We start from the raw sequence: 24,010 nt of genomic DNA, 5'->3' as shown, positions 1-24,010 counted from the left end.
TTGCTTAACAACCATGAAAGTTATAAAATTAGGCAGGACTCATTTGACAACCTGCCTTGTTTAGCAATGAAAATTTTGATCCCAATTGTGATTGTAAGTCAAGGACTACCTGCACTTTAAAAAGTCACAGCAGGGTTACTGAGTTCAAAATCTTAGGGAAGACTTTTCTTAACACCAAAGCATTGATGTGTCATTTTCATGTTAGAAAACTGCTTGATAACTGGGTATGGTTTTTTGTTTGTTTTCAGTTATAATGAATAAATACCAGGAGCAGCCTCATCTTTTGGACCCTCATTTAGGTAAATATCGAGATTCTGTAATTTTTTGATAAAATCATCCTTTTTATTAGGATGGATGATACTGATTTTTCTTTTTCTTCTTAATGGTAGAAGATTTTTTTCTAATCCAGTGTTTGGGACTTCTCTGTCTAGAATACACTGCCTCTGAAAGCAGCTTTACTGAAAGAAATTGATCCACCTCCAGTTTCATATCATTAACTTGATTACTGTAACGCGCTTTACTTGGGGCTGCCCCTGAAGAGTGTTCGGAGACTACAATTGGTCCAGAATGCGGCTGCGCGAGCGATACTGGGTGTACCTAGGTACACCCATGTTACACCTATCCTCCGCGAGCTGCACTGGCTTCCCACCGGTCTCCGAACGCGCTTCAAGGTGCTGTCGTTACCTTTAAAGCCCTACATGGCTTGGGACCTGGATACCTATGGGACCGCCTCCTGCCACACACCTCCCAACGACCTGTAAGATCGCACAGATTGGGCCTCCTTCGGGTACTGTCGACCAGACAATGCCGGTTGGCGACTACCCGGGGGAGGTCTTTCTCTGTAGCTGCTCCGGCCCTGTGGAACGATCTTCCCGCAGAGATCCGGACCCTTCCCACTCTCCCGGCCTTCCGTAAAGCCATTAAAACCTGGCTGTTCCGGCAGGCCTGGGGCTGTTGACCCCAAAATATGGTCCAGCCCAATTCAGAATGGAGTGCATGATGTGTTTTTTAAATCTATTTTTTCTTTCTTCTTCTTTTTGATTTACTGTATTGTTAGCCGCCCGGAGTCCCACGGGATTGGGCGGCATACAAATGTTATTAAACTTCAAACTTAACAGAAATTAAGACAAGAATGAGTCCAAGCATGGGTTAAATACAGCCAATTTGCCCAGGACTGAATTGAAACTTTAAGCTACGCCTCTGCTGCTGACCATCCGCAGTTTTTTTCAATTTAGTCAGCCCAGTGGAAGTGCTTCAGGTTTCTCTTCATTCCTAACAGATTGCTTGGACTCTCCATTTTAATAAAGGAATTTTTCCTTGCCTTCATTGTGAGCAGGCTGGGTGAGCAAAATTTCTCAGTTTTTCCTTAATTGGACAAAATCACCTTTCTCAGCCTCCCCAGTGTCCTGGGTTCACCCGGGCACCGCGAAACTGCAGGCAGCTGTTGAGGGAGGCACGTGGGTTGGAGTGCCGACGCCAGCGCGATCGCTGCCTCCCCGCTGTGATCAGGCTCCCTGCTGAGGTCTCCGCTGCTGCCAACCGTATTTGTTTAAGGAGCTGACAATCGGCATGTTGCTTCAGGGCTCCCAGAGAGTTCTGGTGGCAATTTTGGGTGGCCAATTTGAAGAGGTTGAAAGTTCTGGCTGCCATTTTGTTTCCTGCTTTCAGTTTCCCGCAGTTCTAGCTGCAGCTGCCTGGTCGCCTAGCTCTGCAGGTCGCCGTGTGGAGCCTTTTTGTCTGGTTTGCCGGCGGCTTGGTTCATTTTCCTCTACTTGTCAGCAACTGAGGTGGCGGTATAGGAGGGCGTGGCTCCCCTGGGTCATTATGCAACGTCTGTTGACCTCCGTGGTGCTGGGAGCAGTTGGAGCTCGCAGCAGAAGGCTTCACTTTTATCTACCTTGGCTGGCCTTGCTTCCTATTGCCTCCAGTGTCTCTTTTCTGAGCGCTTTGGCAACTATCTCTTACCATGAAGGTGGTGAGTGGGGTTTCCCTGCCTTAGCAGTTAATTCTCAACATTCCAGCCATGGCAGACCGGGTCCCTGAGGGTTCAGTGCAGCCAGGGCTTTCCACCAAGGTATATTCCAGACAAGCTGGCAAGGCAGCCTAGGTGGCCATCAAGCCCTACTCCAGGCAGGGGTCTAAGCATGGCTCCGGCCCAGATAATAGCAATAGCAATAGCAGTAGACTTATATACCGCTTCATAGGCCTTTCAGGCCTCTCTAAGCGGTTTACAGAGAGTCAGCATATTGCCCCCAACAATCTGGGTCCTCATTTTACCCACCTCGGAAGGATGGAAGGCTGAGTCAACCCTGAGCCGGTGAGATTTGAACCGCTGACCTGCTGATCTAGCAGTAGCCTGCAGTGCTGCATTTAACCACTGCGCCACCTTGGCTCTTAGGATGCCCTCCACTGGCAGAAGATCTTAGAGAAGCAGTTTTCCAAGGCCCAACAACAGGCCCAGGCCTCCAAGCCGGTCTCTCCTAGGGAACCCTCTCCAGAGGCCCAGCCCAGGCATGAGCTTGTCATATCTGAGAGTGAAGAGGAGGGGGAGTAGTTTTCTCCCACTGCTTCCTTTGCCATGGTGGGTTCCCCAGGACCCTCAATGGCTGACCAGGCTGATCTCTTTGCATGTCCCTTAGATCTTGAGGAAGAATCAGTTCATGTGGGTACCCCAGCAGCTGGTCATCCAACCCCCTCCAATGATTGGAGATCAAGATGTCATAACCAGGGCCATTTCCCAGAGCATAGAGGCAGGCATGCTGCAGCGGGCCAAGCTCCCACGCATGTCCCGCCCTCTCCCAACCCAGGATCCCCCTCAGGAGGCACCCTTGGCCCATCGATCTCAGTCTCTCCATTCCTCTCTGGCCAGCGAGGACTCGGACTGGGAAGAAGACATTCTCTCCACATTGGAGCCTGAATTCTCGGCGGATTAAGGGGCTGTGTCTGAAAAACCCACCTTTACGAGGTTATTTAAGCAGGTCCATTTCAAAACTATCTTGAACAAGGCTAAGGCCCCCAGCTCAGGCAGCTCCTGATCCTGCAGACCTTTCCGAAGGGCTCTTCAAGGAGCAGGTGCCAGCACAAGAAATTGCTCCTGTCACAAAATTATTCCTTAATGTGGTGCAAAAGCAATGGGCACAGCCAGGTACCCTTGCCATCCCTAGTGCTAATGATAAGAAGTTGTACACAGTAGATGCAAGTCTGAAGGACTTGCTGAAATTGCCCCCAGTGGACCCACCAGTGGCGCTCACTTCCTCCTCAGTGCTCCCATCTGGTATCCTAGAGGGACTCAAGGCAGAGGACAAGAGAGCAGAGAACGCCTGCCATAAGACTCATCAGGCGGCGGCTTGGGAGATTAAAACATCTGCCTCTGCATCCTTCCTTTCTAGAGCCTCCCTACTCTAGCTGAGACAATTACTCACCAAGATTCCGGCCAGGGATACCAAATTGAGACAGGATGTCAATAAAATCATTGCAGCAACAGAGTACACTGCGGATGCCACCCTGAACGCTGCTAAGTTTGCGTCCAGGGCCCTGGTCTGCAATGTAACCACCTGATGCCTCTTGTGGCTCAGACACTGGACTGTGGACATGCGGTCCAAGTGGAAGCTTGCTTCTGCCCTGTTTAAAGGGGCCACGCTTTTTGGGGAGGCCCTGGATCCGGTCCTTATTGAGAATAAGGACAAAAAGAACGTCATGCCCTCGGTCGTTAAGAAATCTGACTAAAAGGGTTCCAATTCCTACATGAGGCAGTCCTTTTGGAACACGGAGCCTTCCACCAGCTCCGGGTCCTTCCATCGCTCCTACCCACAGAACATGGATAGGTCCCAGGACCGTCTGCTCTTTTGTGACAGGGGTCGCCAGCAGAACTTTTCTAAACACCCTTTCCAAGGGGGGTATGGCTCTAGGCCCTTTAGGCGATATAAGTGACCACCAACAGACTGCTCCCATAGGAGGGCATCTTCAACTGTTCCACACCCAATGGGAGCAGATCACGTCGGACCAGTCCACCAGCTCCGGGTCCTTACATCGCCCCTACCCAAACAATTCGCATAGGTCTGACCCTAGAGTTCCTCTCCCCACTCTTCATCACTTCATTCGATTCCCTACCCCTTCATGTCTGGTCAAGACGGCTCTCATGGAACAGGAAACCCTTCATCTCAGGAACATCAGGGCCATAGAACTGGTTCCACCAGGTCAGGAGGGGACAGGCTTTTGTTCCATCCTATTCCTAGTTTCAAAGAATTCCAGGGGGTGGAGGGGAATCCTAGATTTAAAAAAGCTAAACCACCATATAGCTTACAGGAGGTTCAAGATGCAGTCCCTTCAGTCAATCCTGGGCTGCATCAGGCCAGGGGATCCACTAACATCCATAGATCTCAAAGAGGCCTGTCTCCACGTCCCTATTCGCAAGACCCACCACAAGTTCCTGAGATTCTTTTATGCAGGCAGCTACTACCAGTATACAGGGCCTTGCCGTTCAGCCTGTCATTGGCCCCCAGAACGTTTACAAAAATCCTTGCAGTGGTGGCAGCCTTCTTCAGATCCCATCTAGTGCTACTCCACTGCTATCTGGATGCTCATACAATCGTCATCATGCCAATAAGTGACGCAAAACCTGAGTTACACAATGAGAATCGTTCAAGACCACGGGTTCTCAATGAACTGGGAAAAAAGCCATCTAGAACCGACAACCAGGCTGCAGCACCTAGGCATCATCATCGACACCGTGAGTTGTCAGGTTTTCCTGTCACCAGAATGGGTGGCGAGCCTCAAGGAACGGGTTCTGCAGGTGCAGCAGTCCTCTCACGCCAATATTGTGCAGTTATCCAACTCTTAGGGAAGATGATCTCCTGCCTTTCCATCATGCCTTGGGCGAGGCTTCATTCTTGACCCCTACAGTGGCTCCTTCTGCCCTACCAGAGGGCCAACAAGAGCAACTCTTAGGCGATGGTGCAGGTCTCAACGAAGATACGTCACTCCCTCAAGTGGTGGCTGTCTCCCGCCCTGGTGAAAGGTACTCCCTTCAAGGAACCGGACCATCTCACCATCACAATGGATGTCAGCCTCTTCGGCTGGGGAGCCCACCTACACAGATTGCACAAGGCAGGCGGTCAACTCCCGAGACAACACACAGCATCAATTGGCTGGAGTTGAGAGCGGTGAGGCTCACTCTCCTTCACTTCCTCAATGACATCCAAGGTCATCATGTGATGGTGCTTATAGACAATGTGGCGACAAAGGCGCACATAAACCGCCAGGGGGGCACACAATCCAAATCACTGATTGCAGAGGCTGACTCCCTGGGAAGATGGGTGGAGAAACACTTGATCTCAATACAGGCGGAGTACATTTCTGGGGTCAACAACATCCAAGCGGATTGACTGAGCAGGTCTACGGTCGGCCACTCGGAATGGCGTCTACATCCGGACCTGTTCTACCAACTATCTCAGAGGTTCGGCCGACCACTACTCAACCTGTTCCCCACCCTGGAGAACACACACCTTCCCAGGTTGTTTGCCAGGTTCCACACCCCGCAAGCCGAAGGGGTCAACACTCTTCACTGCCCGTGGCCATCAGGACTTCTATATGTGTTCCCACCATTGCCTCTCCTCCCCAGGGTGACCAGGAAGATCCTGTTGGAAGGAGCGGAGGTCCTGCTTGTAGCCCCGTTCTAGCCCAGAAGAACCTGGTTCGCCGACCTGGTGAGTCTCTCTGTCAATCCCCCATGACGGATTCCCCAACACGAGGTCTCTCTCAGCCAGAGGCCACTGCAACATCCAGAGCCCCAATGGCTACGGCTAGCTGTCTGGCACTTGAGAGGGACCTCCTGAGCAGGGGCAGACTCCACCAAGGTCATTCACACCATTCAGGCGTCCAGACGGCCCTCCATGACCAAGATATACAATGCCACTTGGAGATCTTTTGACACCTGTTGTACAACTCATAGTGTGACGGTGACCTTGGCTACGATTCCACAGATATTGGACTACTTGCAAGATGGACTAGATCAGGGCCTAATACACTCAGGTGTCAGGTGGCTGCGTTATCCACAATTCTTGCTCCGGATGAACATTCGTCTCTTGGTTGCTACCCCACTATTCGTAGTTTCCTGTGGGTGTGACCAACCTGAGGCCCCCCGGTTGTCCACAGGTACCTGTCATGGGACTTCAATGTTGTGTTACGGGCCCTGATTGGCCCACCATTTGAGCCGCTTTGATCCGCCAGACTTAAACATTTGACTTTCAAAACCGCCTTCTTGATTGCCATCTCGTCTGCGCGGTGTATTTCGGAGTTGGCAGCCCTGTCGGTTCAGGAGGACCTGTGCTTGATACAACCAGACAGGGTGATCCTCTGACTGGACCTGACATTTATTCCCAAAATCAACTCCTGGTTTCACCGGGCCCAGGAGATCATTCTTCAGGATTTTTGCCCACATCCCAAAAATACTAAGGAGAAAAGATGGCACATACTTGATGTTCGTAGAATGCTTCATAAATACATCAAGCGCACAGCATTTTGAATCGTTTTTTGTTTCTTTTCAACCTGCATCCCAAGGTCGGAAAGTTTCCTCGTCTACCATCGGACGCTGGTTACGGGCATGCATTACTCTCGCCCACGTTCTCCAGTCCAAACTGGTGCCTTGCCATATCACTGCACATTCTACAAGGAGCGTCGCTACCATGGCGGGCTGGGCCACCCAGGCACCGATAGAGGAGATTTGCAGGGTGGCCATTTGGACTTCCTTGTCTCTGTTCATTCGTAACTATAAACTGGACAAATTTGCTTCTGCGGAGGGGGCTTTTGGGAGATGAGTCCTTCAGGGCATTCATACCAGCGGAGAGACCCTGAACTCGACAGTTTCTCGCCCTAGTGACATTTAGCTTGGGTATGTCCCATGCTTGGACTCTCCAAGCAGCGCCCAGGAAAATGACCATTGTCTTACCTGAAGGGTTGTTTTCTGGGCGCTGCGAAGGAGAGTCCAACCCCATCCTGGGGTCTAACTCTGCTATTCTGTGCAGACCTTTTGGACTGACCATATGGATATAGTTGCAGACTTGTTTTTTGGAATGGTTCTTTGGATTTGTTATCGGAAATTTCAGCGCACAACAGTTCCACACCTTCATTGAAAAAAACTGATAATGGTCAGCACCAGAGGCATGGCTTAAAGTTTCAATTCAGTCCTGGGCAGATTGGCTGTATTTAACCCATGCTTGGACTCTCCTTTGCAGCGCGCAGAAAACGACCCTTCAGGTAAACCAATGGTCATTCTCTTCAAACTTGGCTCTGGCTTTTCCCCTTGGGTGGTAGGGAATAAATCCAATCTCTCCCTCTACTATGTGTCAACATTTCATATATCTGAAGAAAGCCACTGTGTCAGATAGAAACAGCAACATGTGATTTCCATGAAACAAATTAGGTAATCCATTCTGATACTTATTTGTGAGTCTGTTTAGCGGGAGACAAAAAAGTCAAGTAACTTTTCTTTTATCACCTTACCTATTTCCCTATGTTTTCTCTAGAGTGGATGTTGAATTTGTTGCTAGATATTATCCGACATGAAGCATCTCCTCCTCTTCTAATTCATCTAGCCTTTCAGTTTCTCTACATTATTTCAAAGGTAAAATAATTTTTTAATATAATAGTAATATGGATTTACTGCTATATTCTCAAATTAGATAAAAGTGGGACAGTCATTCATAATATAGTTATTGTCAAATGAGCGGTTTAGACTTCTGAGTCTACTTTTGCAGTGGTTTGTGGAGAGGATATAATCATAAAGGACTAAGCTTTATAGAATTGCTCTTTCATAGTTTGCAACTAAAAAGTTAGTAGTCCTTAAATAAACTCCACAGAGCCTAAAAACTCCCTCTTTTTATTAGATCCTTACATATAAGCAGTTTAACTATAATCACTTTATATTTCTACTATTATTATTGATACTTTGTGACTTTTATCATTGTATTGATTACATAAATATTAACTGTTTGCCTATTGTATTGCAAATGCATAACTTGAAAGCTTCCTTGAGCTTGAGAACCGGTGCGATGTCAAATATTAATTAAACAATTGAATTCATTTTTACATTTCCATAAAGGGAGATGAATCATTATACTGCAAATGCTTTTGTTCACCTAGGTACGAGGATATAAAACCTTATTGCGATTATTTCCTCATGAAGTAGCAGATGTACAGCCTGTTCTAGATATGCTTGTAGCTCAGAATCCAAAAGAATATGAGGTATGCTATCATTCCATTATAGCTGTCACTGTCCCCATTGAAAGCAGACTGCTGAAACATTAGCAAGCTTTGGTTTTACTGTCAATATTACTACAGAGATTATAATGAATGAACTGCTTTATACATTCATTTATGTAGCCATCCATTTTTTAGAGGGGAGAGATGTTTTCAGTTGTGGTGTTAGTTTCTGTTAGAATGTCTTGTCTTTATCTCCCAGCCATTTAAATGGCTGAATTTTGACATTTTGTATGCTTGCATGTGTATAGAGATTTTAAAGAATATTTTGTCCTTGCTATGTATTGATCAAGGGACATGGTGGCTCAGTGGCTAAGACACTGAGCTTGTCGATCAGAAAGATCGGCAGTTCAGCGGTTCGAATCCCTAGCACCGCATAATGGAGTGAGCTCCTGTTACTTGTCCCAACTTCTGCCAACCTAGCAGTTTGAAAGCATGTAAAAATGCAAGTAGAAAAATAGGAACCACCTTTGGTGGGAAGGTAACAGCATTCCGTGTGCCTTTGGCGTTTAGTCATGCCGGCCACATGACCATGGAGACATCTTCAGGCAGTGCTGGCTCTTTGGCTTTGAAACGGAGATGAGCATCGTTATGTATTGATCTTTAAAATATTTTATGTACTTATCTTTGTACCTATCCTGTCCTTTCTTTGCACCTTTTGTTGAGAACTATTGTTAGATTTGTATTAGTGCAATTGATGTATCAGAGTATATCTTTGCTTTCATTTATATTGCTTGAATACAAGCCCATTCTATTTGCATATTATGATGCCTTTCCAATGGTGCAACCTTACCAGAAGGCAAATACAATATTAGGATGATGAGACACAATCTGCCCCACTCACAAGCTAAGTTTAGATTTAATAATTGTTACTAGGTAACATGCTATCTAGGTTGGCTTTGATGAATGCTGATTATTTTGCTTAAAAGCATACAGTTGTCACAATATTTTTTTGTTTTTGAGTTGTAGTTTGTAGTTAAAAGCTATTAACTTTTAACTTGATAAAATTTAACAGAATGGCAAAAGTGCTTTATCTACTAATGGATCTATGCGAGAGATAAACAAAATAGGTCAAATACAAAATATCTTGAGCTTTGAACAGTTTGTATCAAGCTATTCCAAGTGATTGAAACGTTTTGCATTCAAAGTATCTTTTCAAAACGCTAGTGTTTATGTTTACCGTATATTTTCTTTGGGTTCAACACAATCCATATCCTAATAGAACCAAATATACCTCCCTTTTTCTCATATTTGTCTTAATTTATTATCTAGATAATTTTCTATCGCGATTTTGCAAGTAGAAATAGTTTTTACACTGTACACTGGATGTTTTCTGAGAGCATTCACTATGTATTTTATTCTTTTTCTGTCTTGCTAGACCTGGGAGACTCGTTACATGCTCTTGTTGTGGTTATCTGTAACATGTTTGATCCCATTTGATTTGGCACGGCTAGATGGAAATATCTCTTCTGTAGAAGGATGCCCTCGTGTATCAACAATGGATCGAATTCTGGCAGTAGCAAAAGTAGGTATAATTGCATAAAATCATGATTTATAGAATGGTTTCTTTCACTTTAAAAACGTGATTGTAACTTAAACATAGTTTTTTTCCTGCTTAATCCTGTTACACAAATTATCATAATAATCATTCAAACGTATTGTATACTGATGGGGGAGGGAAATCTCATTTATAGAATCAGCTTTGATAACGAAGGTGTTGTTTATTTTGATATTGCATACTTTATTTTCTAATTCATGATCCTTTACTAACACTGTAGAGTGTTGCAGAGTTTAAAACAAGTATTTTGTTTAGAAACATGCATTTTCTGATTCTATGCATATAAATGTTGAAAAAGAAAATGCAGTGGGCAATTAAAATAAACTGTTCCTAAAGCAATTTTGAAGACAGTTTTGTTTACAAGTGCCTATCCTCCACATCTTTGAATTTTGCAGACTTTTTGGCAGTTTATTTATATGCTAGCTTAACATTCTATATAGGAATGTAGTTTTTAAAATTATCCTTCTCAAATTTCAACTTTTCATCCATCTTGATTTCCGTACACACACACACACACACACACACACACACACTGAATTTTGTTTATATAATTTACTTTGTATGATCAATTTTAATATAATAAAATGCAATTCAAATCTCTTCTTATTTTTAGTCATACCTTGTTGTAAGTGATAAGTCTCGTGATGCAGCTGCAGTCCTGGTCTCAAAGTAAGTTTCTTATGCTGATAGAGAAAAATGTGAAACTTAAAAAAAAAACATTATCAATAAGGCTGGACTTATTAGTAAAAATACATTTGCAACATGAATACATAAGCACTTACCATATTTTTTGGAGTATAAGACACTATGGAGTATAAGACACACATTAGTTTTGGGGGAGAAAAACAAGAAAAAAAATTCTGCATCTGCATACCTGCATCCATCGGTATTCACCTGGCTAGTGTCCTTGCAGCAAACAGCCTGGTCAGCTTCAGCATGCTGCTGCCATCGCCAATTCCTGCTGCTTGGAGTGGTCCAGAAATGCAACGTGTGGAGGCAAAAAATGAGGCATACGGAGGCCAATAACATGACGCGCGGAGACCAAAAATGCCACACGCAGAGGCGGCTATCTGCGGCGATGTGCTGTGGGTATCCCCACAGCCTGGAATGGGTCTAAAATTGGAGTTGCGGAGGCCAAAAACGTGATGCACAGAGGCAAAAAATAGCCAAAGGGTGGGGGCCAGCAGATGGGTGGGCAACATTCGCTGGTATTATATGCTGAAAAATATAGTAAGTCAATATACACAATAGCAACAAGAGAATTAGCTTCAGGGCAAAAAGTAAGCTTATTAATAATGCCAACTCCTGTTTTCTTCATTAAGATAATCCTTGACTTAAGATCATCCCTTTAGCCACTGGTCAAGTTATGATCCCAGAAAGGGGATTGAAGTTCCGATGGCCAGGTTTTTTTCATGGTCATTTGACTGAACTTTGGGTGCTTGGCAGAACAGCCACCTTTATGGCCATTTGCAGCATCTGGGATATATGTGATCATGTTTTATGAAGGTTTTGCCAAAAACCAGCGGTTTCTTCAGATTTTCGTCAAAACCATGCTCATGCAGAATCATTGATTCGCTTAATGATCACCACATTTGCTTAATGACCGCCATAAAAAAGATTGTAAAATTTGTTGACATACAATCATAATGGTCAGACTCTATTATAGTCGTATGTCGAAGAAGGGATATAAAGAAGGGGTAAGCCTTCAGAATTTTCTCAGGGCCAAAGTTGCGTAAAAGTATTTTTATATGCGACCCCTGCCAATAGCAATGACAATATGGCAAATTTGTCAGTGACAGTATGTTGTGTAGGGCCGGTATGCCTCTGTGTGTAAATGCTATTTATATGTTTAACGAAGGATGGGGAAATCAGGTTGTAGTCACCAAGTTTGGGTAACAAAACATGTAGAAATATGGAGCCCCCAGACTTGTTTCTTTTTCTTAGTGAAGGTGGTAGACATAGTTTCTTGGAGTTACTCTGCTTCCAAGAAAGATTACTATGAGGTTTTATTAGTCTTCACCTGTGCTGTCGGAGGGTAGAATGGGAGAAAATCCTGCTAGCCATGATGGCTACCATTTTAAGCTTTGTTATAAGTAAGAGAGCCTAAGAAAGATAACTTAAATCCTTAACATTGTCATTTTTCTTAATGTTTTCTGATTAACTTCCACAATTGCATGGCTTTCGGAGACAACTAAGTATAATCAGATCACATATGACTGATTCTTCATCTCCTTTTCCCCATCCCCATCCCACAAATATTGGTTTATTTGAGCATCCTTGGAGTATATTGATACCTCCCCCACCCCTTTTAGTGATATTGTCCTGGCTGCAGTCTTTAAAGGGCTGCACTATTACTATAAGAAATAAGTGTACATGTAAAAGACATTCAAATATTTCAGTACCATGGAAAATTAATCAGTTATTCCAAATTAAATACAGTACTTTTCATAACTGTGGTAAAAAGAGAGATGCATTAGCTGGGTTATTAGAAATTTCTATCAAATCATCTGTCTTAATAGGATTCTTTTTATGTTAATAAGAGTCAGTAAATACTGTAAAGCATCATCATCATAATCATCCATCAAGTTGGTGTTGACTTTTAGTAATGACAGATTTCCTCCATGATGACCTGTTCCTAATCAGGTATTTCAGATCTTCTAACAGTGGACCTCTTACCACTGTAATTGAGACCTTTTTTTGCTGGTCATCATCTTCTTTCCAGCATTAGAACCACCTCTAGAGAGCTTGGTCTTGCATAATGTGTCCAAATGGGATAATTTGAGACTGCAATAAAAGATAGATCAGTAAACAAATCAAATGCATTTCTCTGTTGTATTAAGAGTATGCAGAACAATTAAAAGTTTTGACATAACGTCAACATCTATATAAATAAAAATTTAATGGTTATTTGTTCAAAATCACTAATCTCCATAAGTTCTTCACCAATTGCTTAGAAATTTTGACACAACATTGCATTTGAATATGTGAATGTATATTATATAGATGCCTGTGACAGGTAAAAACGTGATTTTTTGTAAAAACATGCTTTTTTGAAAACCAGCACCATCTGGTGGACGTAAAAGCAACACACGCTATACTAAATATTTCATGATTCCATTTCAATGTTTCCAGCACCATCTGGTGGACGTAAAAGCAACACATGCTATACTAAATATTTCATGATTCCATTTCAATGTTTCTGATTGCATTGTTATATTGAATTTTCATATATTTTGATTTATTTTCATTTTGATTTAATTATTTCGTGTGACATTGTGTTGGAATTGAGCTGTGTTGTTTACCATAGTGTTCATTTAGTGAGTATAGTATATTCAGAACAGTTCAGCCTCTCTCCAGCTTCGTCCTGACGGTCCCTTTATATGTGTGGATGGGCTATGGACGCACCCTTTCCCCTTTCCGCTCCACCTCTGACGAGTTTCTGCCATTTCCGCCAAACGGAACCGAAGCCCTTCGGCCTCCCCCTCCCCTCTCCCCTCCCACAGGACTTTGCTATCTGCGGCAGGGTGCCACCTGTGCCATCTCTTTGCTGCCTCCCCCCCGCCCTTAAGCTGGCCTATCCCCAGCCAACCCACCAGAGCTCGAGAGGAGGCGGAGCATCTCCTCAGCCCGGCTGGCCCACGCACGCTCTCCACACACCCCCTCACAGTGAGCCAGCTATGGCGGCTCCGACCTCCGGCCTGAGGTGCAGCGGGGCTGGGGCAGCCCCTAGGTGCCCCGTGAGGTGGCACCCCGAGGACTTCTCCTCCGAGATCCTGGACGTTTCACTCTCCCGGGCCAACAACTTGGAGATGCTCAATAACTTCCATGAGGCTGACAGCCCTGGCGCCGTCTCCCCCAACCAGCCTCGCCCATCCCAGCAGCCCCGAGTCCTGACCAATGGCAGCACCCACCTGCCGCCCCACTACACCCAGACTGCGCCATAGCAACGCGTGGCCGGGTACAGCTAGTTTGTTAAATAATTTCAGTAGCTCAACTCTTCCTCTTCCCTCCACACTATTTGTTTCAAATTAGCAACAAAATTACATGATGTGAGTTATTGTTTTGCTTTTTCTTTAACTAATTATTTTTTGCAATCCATGTTTATTGTTTGTCACCCAGAGTTGTTATAAATCAAGTGGCCTTACAAATAAATAGATTTATAAATTATTTTAATAATGCTTTATAACTACATCTAACAATGCTTTTTAAAAAAAATTACATTGGCGAAATTCCTCAGAAGTTACAGCTTAGTTCTACTATATATTAAAATGTGGTTTTAAAAACATTTTATGTAGAATTTCACAGAATATGAACATATAATCTAGGGTCACATTGTTTGAAAATTGTTCAAAAGTCTTTGGATCTTAATTACAGCAATTACACTATATCTCTGCTTTTCATTAAAGCATCCAATTTTTTTCCAAGTTTCTGTGCAAGGTTGGAAAACATGTGTATATCTTAATGAATAAGTGAGAACTGTTATACTTAATGAGATTTGAAGCAAATCTTCCAAATCAGTTTAAAAATAATTTCTGTTAAAGTTTACAGTGATAAAAAATAAAAATGAATAGAGACTACAAAAAATAAAATTGAAAAGGAAAAATGGAAAGAGCAGAAAAAGAAATAAAATATAAACAAAAAACAAAAAAGAAGTAACTTCCCTCTTCATTATGACAAGTACAAATAATTTTAGTAACATCACCTTTTCTTAAAATATAACAAATGTTTTTTTCTTCCCATATCTGATTTTTTTACATCTTCTCTTGGTCTCCTCTCAGAATATCCTTCAAAATTTTAACAGATCTCTTTGTAAATCTAGTAAAAAATTATCCAAAATTTTCTGTTTTAATACTTAATTTCTCTTTTTCAAATATCAAGACCTCATCCAGTTTCATTTGTATATTCAGTATACCCTCCATACATTTCTATATCATTCTTGTAACTTATCATGTTTAAATGCATATTAAAAATAATCTATTATCTGGTATGGCTTGTTCTTCTTTTGTTAGAACATTTGCATATTCTTAAAATTAATTTCCAACTCTATTGTTCACAAGTCTCCATAAAAGATCCACTGTTAAGTATTTTGCTCCATTTTATTCTAGTGTGTCAAATCTGATTATCCTACTTCATTAATTGTCATCTTTAATTTCTTCTACTTCCCTCTAGTGTGCAACATTCACAGTCCTATATTATCATGGCTTTCCAAAACAACTGCAATTTTCCTTGAGAAAATTTCTTATAATTAATTTTATATTCTTATTTCAAATCCGTCTGGCCCTTTAATCCATTTAGAACCTTCCAACATCAACACTCTGTACATCTTTTTTGCTTTTTATTTCAAAAAGTAATATTTTTCTAAATCCTTAAATTTGCATTCAAAATATATTTCACAAAGGATTATTTCAAAAGCAGTAAAAAGTAATTCCAAAGGTAATTAAGAAATGGGACTTGATTGAGCTGTATTACAACTGTGAGCTTGGGTGGAATATTCTCTCAATTCCCAGTTGTTCAACTCACAAATAACCGAAAAACCTCAGTTCTTGTAGTCTAAGCAGGAGCAGCTGTCCAGGGTACATGTGGGCAATCTCACAATCTCTTCTTTTTCTGGAGAGATTTCCACCATCCAGGATCCAGCATCAGCCACTGATATATTCCATAAACACTGCCCTGCTTTGGCAGAGACATTTGAGATGCCATGGTCTCACAGGAAGTGTCTTCCATTGTCATTTTTGAAATGCGCACAATTTATGTTAAGTGCAAAGGCATATTGCAATGCTTTTAGTGATATCTAGTGGGAACTTCAAGACATTTGTGCAAATAACTTTATATATTGCTTTGGATCTACTGGAATTATTGCAAATCTACTGAAAATATATTTGATAAAACAATACAGCATAATTGAAGCCCATAATCCACATTAATATTGCTTTTGTTAAAAAAATACCCCAGAAATCAGACATTTCATCCAAGTTTCCTATACCATTCATTTGGAAGAATCACATTTAAAATTTATCTTTTATTCCTGGGGTTTATTTATTTATTTTACATTATCTTTATATCCAACTTTTCATAGAGGATCCCAAGATACATAGTATCCCCCCCCTCCATCCTTGCCCATTTTCCCCTATAATGTAACCATTTGAGGTAGATTGAACTGAAAGAGAATAATTGGCTTAAAGTCAATTAAGTGAGCTTTTGTAGTTATGAATAAATTAGAATGTTGGTCTACTTGGGGACAGACCAATACCATAACAATATTGGCTTTCTAATAAAAGATCAATTTGCATACAATATAAGTATAGTTCAGGTTTGAATCTGCTTAACTTCCAGGATCAGGTAATTTCCAAATTTCCTTGGCAATCCTTGAACTGGAAAAAAGCAGAGTCAGCCTTCCTCATTTTGCTGCTAGCTTTTATATAATGTCACACTAGGTGGCATTATACCGTATTTTCACGACTATAAGCCGCACTGAAAATCCTAAAATTTGATCCAAAATCGGCAGTGCGGCTTATAACCCGGTGCGCTTTATATGTGGAAAAAGATCTCCCAGCTGCTTTGCTCCTCGCGACTGCAATAGATGTCCAGAAGTGGCTTTTGGGGCTAATGGGGATTGGATTTCCAGCTCGATAGCCCCTGCCGCTTCTGGACGTCTATTGAAGTTGTGAGGAGCCGAGGAGAGTGTGGAGAGGCGCGCGGTTTGGTTTCTCCTCCCTGGACGTTGCAGCAGCAGCCCCAAGCGCACCGATCTCTGTGTTTTTCGCATCGGGGCATGCTCTTGCAGCGGCTCCAGGAAGCCCCGAAAGCAGCTGGGAGAGGCGCGCGGTTTGGTTTCTCCTCCCTGGACGTCGCAGCAGCAGCCCCAAACTCACCGATCCCTGTGTTTTTCGCATCGGGGTGTGCTGCAAGAGCATGCCCCGATGCGAAAAACACAGAGATCGGTGCGCTTGGGGCTGCTGCTGCGACTTTCAGGGAGGAGAAACCAAGCCGTGCGCCTCTCCCAGCTGCTTCCTGGAGCGCCAAGAACCTTCGTGCCGCTCCTCGCGACTGCAACAGATGTCCAGAAGCGTCGGGAAACGTGCGGCTTATAACCCGGTGCGCTTTATATGTGGAAAAAGTTTGAAAAATTAACGTTAATTGATACTGCGGCTTATAATCCGGTGCGGCTTTTGGTCGTGAAAATACGGTATAAAAGCTAGGTCCATGCAAACTTAGCTAATTAGAAAAAAACAACAACCTCAGGGTTGGACATTAATATTTGAATGGGAAATCATCAGGACATTTCTGAACTGTAAGCTAATTGGGAAAGGTAAAAGAAATCCAAAAAGCAAAAAACAGGAAGAAGTTAATTACAAATAACTTCCATATTGTCCTAAAGGTGCTTTTTCAGGAGGCAACTGGACTTTCTTGTTTTTTTCTTTTGAAGACGTTTTGCTTCTCATCCAAGAAGCTTCTTCAGTTCTGACAGGATAGTGGGGAATGGAAGGATTCGTTGAAGCACTTGGAAGTGTATCTGTGTCCTCAGGGTCATCTGAGTCCTGTAGTCTGCATTTTTTTCTCTGGAAATCCATTCCTACTCCCACACCATTCAAAGGGTTCAATAACCATTCAATAAATTCCATATTCCTACCAAGAAAACTATATGAATGTGTCCATAGAATCACTCTGCATTGAGATCAGCTTGAGGAAGATTTATCTTCCCTACTAATAGGAAAAAAAGATTTGGAGAAAGTTACTTCTTTTCTGAAAATTGTGTTATGGGAACATGGGAAATATATATTTTAAAGCCTATTTTCAAAAAAATGATAGAAATTGAATTTCTATTTTCCTTTCCTCCACCATTTCAAGATGATTTGATGTGTACTGTGACAATTCATATTTCTGCATTATGACCTTCTTTAGAAAAGATAGAGTTAAAGAACTGACATTGGAATGTTTCCAATTGAAATATGTTGGAAAGCATCCATTGGACAATTGCCTTCAGGAAAAAAAAAACCAGTTTGGCTAATAGGAAAAATTTGTTACCAGTTGAATTGCTCTGAATAGGTAACTTGCAACGTGTGTACTTTTTCTTTGTATGTAGGTTTATTACCCGCCCTGATGTCAGACAAAAAAGAATGGCAGACTTCCTGGATTGGACCCTTTCAACATTATCTAAATCCTCTTTTCAGACCATTGAGGGGACTTTTGTAATGGATGGCATGCTTCAAGCCCTGGTAAACAATTGTTTTCAAAGATAATCCCATTTTTTCTTTTTTAAATGCTATTTTTAACTGTGGCAACTCCCTTAATTGTTGGAAGTATTTCCAAATTATATGTGGCTGCCAGGACACAGAACAAAATTCCTCTGCTACTCTTAGTTGTATCTGAGAAGGCGTCAGTGTATCTGGCAAGGGAAATCTGCAAAGGTCTTACCGTGTACAATGATGAAAAGTACTGGAGCTCTTTGGGCCCATATGTGTCAGACATAAACCATCAGATCCACACTCAAAAAGAGTTCAATTAGCTATTTATAGTATGTGCAAGCCTATAATACAGAAATCTTCTTAGACTGGTGGTTTGCTTCAAGGGCAGTCAGACCTCAACCTCTTATCCTTATGTAGGGATTCTAGACTAACTCCTCATTTGATCCCACTCGCTAGCTCGACCAGTCACTCTCCAGCAGTATAAGATGCAACGTCCCTAAAGAATATTTATTTTTGTTGCAAAAGTTAAACAAGACAAAGGATTGCACATATCAACTGACAAATAGATTTAGATAATAATCATTCATGGACATTATTAGTCACTTATTTAGTTTTGAATGTGACACTATTTACAAACCAGCTGAAATAAAGAGTTAGACATCTCAATATAACATATAGTAGTACATTGATCACTAGTCTGAGAATGATATGTATTCCTATGTACTCCCTCTTTCCTGCAATATGTAGCTTTCACACTTCTCATTTGGTTTATTCAACTACTAATCTATGATACCTGAACTGAAAAACTAGTTTATGTGCTACTTATTAACTTTAAGAAACTTTTGGTTTATTAATATATTTTATATATTGGCCTAAACTTGTCAAGTTTTTATGGCCAGCTGCCTATTATGTGTAGCCATCACATCCATTTTGTGTGTATTACAATGGATTCAGTGATGAAGAAGATGATTAAAAAACAATATTCTTCTATTCATCCTCTGCTTTGTTCATTATTAAAACCATTGACTTATTGAGTTCTTTTACAAATAAGAACAAACTACAGCCATTAAATAGCTACTGAAAGAGGTATTAGAGTAGGGGGCTTTGTCTGCTTATGATGTGCTAGTATGTTGGGGCATATCTCAACAGGTTGGGTCTCAGATTGAAGTACACATGTTTATTTTCTAAACTCAAGGGTAGAAAATAAAAACAAAATCTTACTTGCTCTATCTTCAACTATAGAAATCTTATGTGATTATGTGAAACTGTAGTATTAGTGAAACTAATTTTCCTATTAGTAGAAAGAAAACTCACGTAGGTGCTTTTCTTTGTTCTTTAAAAGAAGAAGAAAAAGAAACATGTTATATTTCATGTTGGCAAAGTTTTAAGAGTTAAAAGTTTTCCTCATCTACTTAACAAAGCCTGTTGCTGCTTGATGAAACTTGTAGGATGTATATTACTTTAATATTAGTCATATCTTTGTTCTATGTGGTTTTATTCCACCTGTTATTAGAGATGTTAAGTGAAACAGGTGAAAACTGAACAAGTTGAATCGAAACTTGAATGAGATGTAATTTTCTTGAAACTAAAGCCTTGCTCATAAAGATATTTCCCTTTCTTTACAGGAATGGCTCAAGTATTGAGCAATTTTATTGATTTGGTAGCTCATTTAACTAATTTTTCCTTTGGAAAAAAATGCTTTTTGAGGGTGTTCAATATTTTTTCCTTTCATGATTAAAGGTTATATTATAAGCAATGGACAGCTAGTATTGCAGTCAGTATTAGAAAAATATTTTCGAAGAAATAAACAACTTATAAATATAAATCAAATGAATTTTGATTACTATATTCAACTACCATTCATATAATTGTATAATTTTACAATAGTTATCTTCTGATAGATAACAGTGTTTGGCTTATTAGGCTAATTTTAAATGTAACTCAAAATTGTTTTAAATAGAATATTAATCAAGTTTTCCATTCTTAATGTCCCAATTTTTGTGGCTTTAAAATGTTAAATGGTAATAGAAACTAAAGTTTGCTTGATGTTTTGGCCATCCTTTTGGATCTTTCATGGTCTGTTCTTCTCAATTGCAAAAATATTGTGTTTGTGATCCCAGCATGTTTTGAACAAGTATAAATAACAGGAAATGGCTATTTTCAAGTATTTATTTTTCATTAGTTATAACATAGTCCAACCTTAGTCCAACCTTGGGATATCTGAGAAACAAACAGAAATTAGTGGTCTGCATTAAAATAATGTGAAAATAAATATTTAGAAATTTCTTTTTTAAAAAGAAAACAACAATTGTCCTCATCTGTCCATGAAGTTATTGATATTTTAATGTAAGTAGTAGATGGAATCCAAGTAGAAAAATAGGTACCACCTTTGGTGGGAAGGTAACAGAGTTCCGTGCGCCTTTGGCGTCTAGTCATGCTGGCCACATGACCACAGAGACATCTTTGGACAGCGCTGGCTCTTCGGTTTTGAAAAGGAGATGAGCACCGCCCCTTAGAGTCGGGAATGATTAGCAGATATGTTGCAAGGGGAACCTTTACCTTTAGTAGATGGGGAAAAAATAGCAATAGCAGTAGACTTATATACCGCTTCATAGGCCTTACAGGCCTCTCTAAGCGGTTTACAGAGAGTCAGCATATTGCCCCCAACAGTCTGGGTCCTCATTTTACCCACCTCGGAAGGATGGAAGGCTGAGTCAACCCTGAGCCGGTGAGATTTGAACCGCTGACCTGCTGATCTAGCAGTAGCCTGCAGTGCTGCTTTTAACCACTGCGCCACCTTGGCCTATTCCTCTCTCAAAAGTTCATATTTTTCCTCAAAGTATTTTTTTCCAGTACTATTTAGAATGTTTGTGGAATAAAGGTAATTGTTAGAGAATAAGAGGAAGGTGATATTGAAGCTGAAGAAAAAAATCATTTGTTTAAGTTTACCTTGTGTGTTGAAGTTCAGTAGTGGTTTTGATATCAGATCAGTTGAAAATATTTGAGATCTTAAACTATAGATTGCCAGATGTATAATGGCTTGACAATACTGGATGAAATATATAATTCTTTGCATGAAGTACATTTTGAATAATAAATGTCCTACGCCAGATGTCACATAGTAATTTCACATTTCAAAGTTTAGCTGATCCTTAATGTTTGAAGTAAAAAATAGTTTTAACATATACTGTATGAAAGATGATTGAAATTTACAGTGAAACAGTTTACAAAAATGGAACTGGCTGTTATGTAAGAAATTGATCTTATTAAAATATATAATGGTCAAATGCAGTATAATGATATAATTTCATAATATCAATTTGCTGAGCTATTTAGGCAGTACTTTCATATCTAAGTGATTCATCCTTAGCTAAAATTTGTGAACTCTCAGAGATTGTTTATATTTCTTTCTGCTGTGGTTATGTGAGTTTTCTTTAATACCTTACGAGATGTATAACAGAGTTCAAGGTATTTGTGACCTTCCAAAGGTTAAGCTGAAATTCAAAATAGTTCCAGGGGGCTAGCAATTTGGAAATCTCTACTTTCCAATCCTGAAATTTTAAAAAAATCATTTTACTGAGTAACCATGCTTATTTGTATAGTTGATTACAGAAACTACCAGCTGGTTCTTACCTCATGGAATTAAACCACCAATGAATCAAATGAATACAAGATGTCCCATTTTGATCGTTACATGTTTTCTTAGGACAAGAGATTTGAGTATATAAACATCAGAATCGCTCCATAAATATTTCTTCCTGAATTAGTTGTGGCAAGATTTTATTTTACTGTTCAATTTGTCTTTTAAGGCAAGCTGCTAAATACTGACAGTTCTTGTTGAAACATGCACTGTGCATTTCACAACAATGTTCTTCTGCACCTGTTGATAGGACACCTGTTGTGAAAGAATGTATTACTAACAGGTAGCACAACTTTTATCTCTTTCAAGTACAGGTTTCAAATATGTCATGTCTGCATTATAATTAAAAGGCAGCATTACTTGTGGAGTGTATGCTCTATATGTTTACTGGTGATGCCTGCCTTCATTAACTATATCAGTGATTCACAACTGCCTGGTGGGTGGGTGCTTATCATGAGACAGATTTTAAAAACACCAAGCCAAACTCCAGACTGCAGTAAGAGAGGAAAATGTTAAATTCTTACTTTATTATCTGCTCAGATTTTATTAATTAATAGCTCCCAGTCTATTATATATGCATCTTCATTGTATGAAAGTTAGAAGATGAGTTTTGATATTATGTATTCTGTGTAGTTTAGCCATGAGATTCTGATATAGATGCTTTGTTTACACACACACACACTTTCAAACCTACCGGTTATCTAATTGTAAGAAACATCTGATTTTGGTCTTTGGCTTGATAGACTTGCTTTTAAACATGCCTCATATATTAATAAATGTTTTGCTAGCCCTGCAGGGTGTAGCACTCTAGCTTGCATGATAGGGATGTTCTCATCTGGCCTGGGGCATAGAAACTTAAGTTATGGTTAATTTATTTTAATAGAGATACACTATATAAATATGAGTAATAGGGCTAAAATAAAGCACCTTTGCTAGTAAGTAAGTAAAACAGCATATCTTCAGAACTATTTTTATTTGCGTCAAAGAAAGGCATTTTCTCTGCAAGCTTATTGTTTGGTAATAATTGTGTGCTCTTGTAGATTATGCCTCAGGTAAGAGATAGCCCTGCTATGCAGTTTTTTAGTCTTAAAGGCACATAAACAAATCTGTAGCTCTGAGTATTGAACATAACCTTTGCTAGCTTTTAACTCATTGTAAATATCTTGATTTCAAGCAGTGAGCTGAAATTTTGTTGCCTTTATTTACTTAAAATTAGGGAACATATCTGTCAATTAGGGAAGTGTAGAATAGGTTTCTAAGCTGCTCCCTTACTTGTGCCCTTTCAATTTGCCATTAAAACAGGAACCCAAACACCATGCATTTTTCCCTTTTTATTAGCAGTGCATTTCCATGCTATAATCACACTTCAGGTGTGATCCATTTTAGAGGGTTATTTTACACAGGATTAAATCTTTTTCATTCAAATTGATCTCTGTGAATTGATAAATTTCGGATGTGAGTGTTCATTTTAGTTAGGAATATAGGAATGTGTTATTTTGAGTCAGACAACAGATCCATCTAGTTTAATAATGCCTGCTCTGACTGAAAGCACTATCTCAGATATTTCACACGTAATAGCTTTCCTCTCTGTCTATAAATTGTATCAGCTTGTTCATAGAAATGCTCAGTAGATGTTTGTAGTATTTAATTCAATTTTATAGCATTTAATTTGGAAACGCTATTACAATGTAGCAGTTGGAAGATTGGATTAGAAGTGAAGACTGGTTTAAATTCCCATTCAATTATGAAGCTTACTGGATGATTTGGACCAATTACCAACTAACCCAGAATATGGAACTATAATGCTGTTTGTTTTGGATTAGCTTTATTGGTAAACCAGATTATTACGGCTTGTTCAACAAACATAGTTTAAAACAATTGTCTTATCTGTAAGAAATTCCCAGCCCAACCTATGTCACAGAATTCTAGCAAACTTTGCTGGAAGAAAGAGCAAATAAAGTTGAGTGTCTGCTCTGAATGTCTAGTTCCATGATGGTGAACCTATAGCACACGTGGCAGAGGTGGCACATAGAGCCCTCTCAGTGGGCACATGCGCTGTCGCCAGCTGCTCTTCTGGTTCTCGGTCTTCGTGAGTGCCAGAGTGCCAGAAAACAGCCTGAAAATGGCCCCAAAACTGGCCAAAAAATCAGGCCTCAAAAACAGCCTGGAAAATGGCCAAAAACAGGCATGTGCGTGCTGGACAACTGGTCTTTGGGAACTCCAGCACACGCACACAGGCATGCACGTTCCAGTTTGCACACTCGGTGTCGAAAAGGTTCTCCATCACTGGTCTAGTAGAAAGACAGAATGTAACTACAAAACATAAATCTATTTAGGTAAACAATTAGAATTGCAATTTAGCTTCTGCAG

General features: G+C 40.6%; 1 protein-coding gene across 2 annotated transcripts in view; it reads left to right on the top strand.

The window, feature by feature from the left end:
- Positions 1-24,010, top strand: part of TBCD (tubulin folding cofactor D) — a 159,330-nt gene that overhangs the window by 6,512 nt on the left and 128,808 nt on the right. For both annotated transcript variants that reach the window (XM_087709819.1, XM_087709818.1), the window contains exons 3-8: positions 249-299; positions 7,524-7,621; positions 8,140-8,241; positions 9,635-9,781; positions 10,428-10,483; positions 17,898-18,030. In XM_087709819.1, the coding sequence (XP_087565945.1) occupies positions 249-299; positions 7,524-7,621; positions 8,140-8,241; positions 9,635-9,781; positions 10,428-10,483; positions 17,898-18,030 (587 nt within the window). The remainder of the gene's footprint in view (positions 1-248; positions 300-7,523; positions 7,622-8,139; positions 8,242-9,634; positions 9,782-10,427; positions 10,484-17,897; positions 18,031-24,010) is intronic.

Source organism: Thamnophis sirtalis, unplaced genomic scaffold (genome assembly GCF_051295495.1).
Source record: "Thamnophis sirtalis isolate CommonGarterSnake01/CBP01778 unplaced genomic scaffold, rThaSir2_p1.2 scaffold_3, whole genome shotgun sequence".
NCBI classification, from domain to species: Eukaryota; Metazoa; Chordata; class Lepidosauria; order Squamata; family Natricidae; genus Thamnophis; species Thamnophis sirtalis.
The sequence above is the reverse complement of the archived record's forward strand: the minus strand, read 5'-3'. Positions and strand labels throughout refer to the sequence as shown.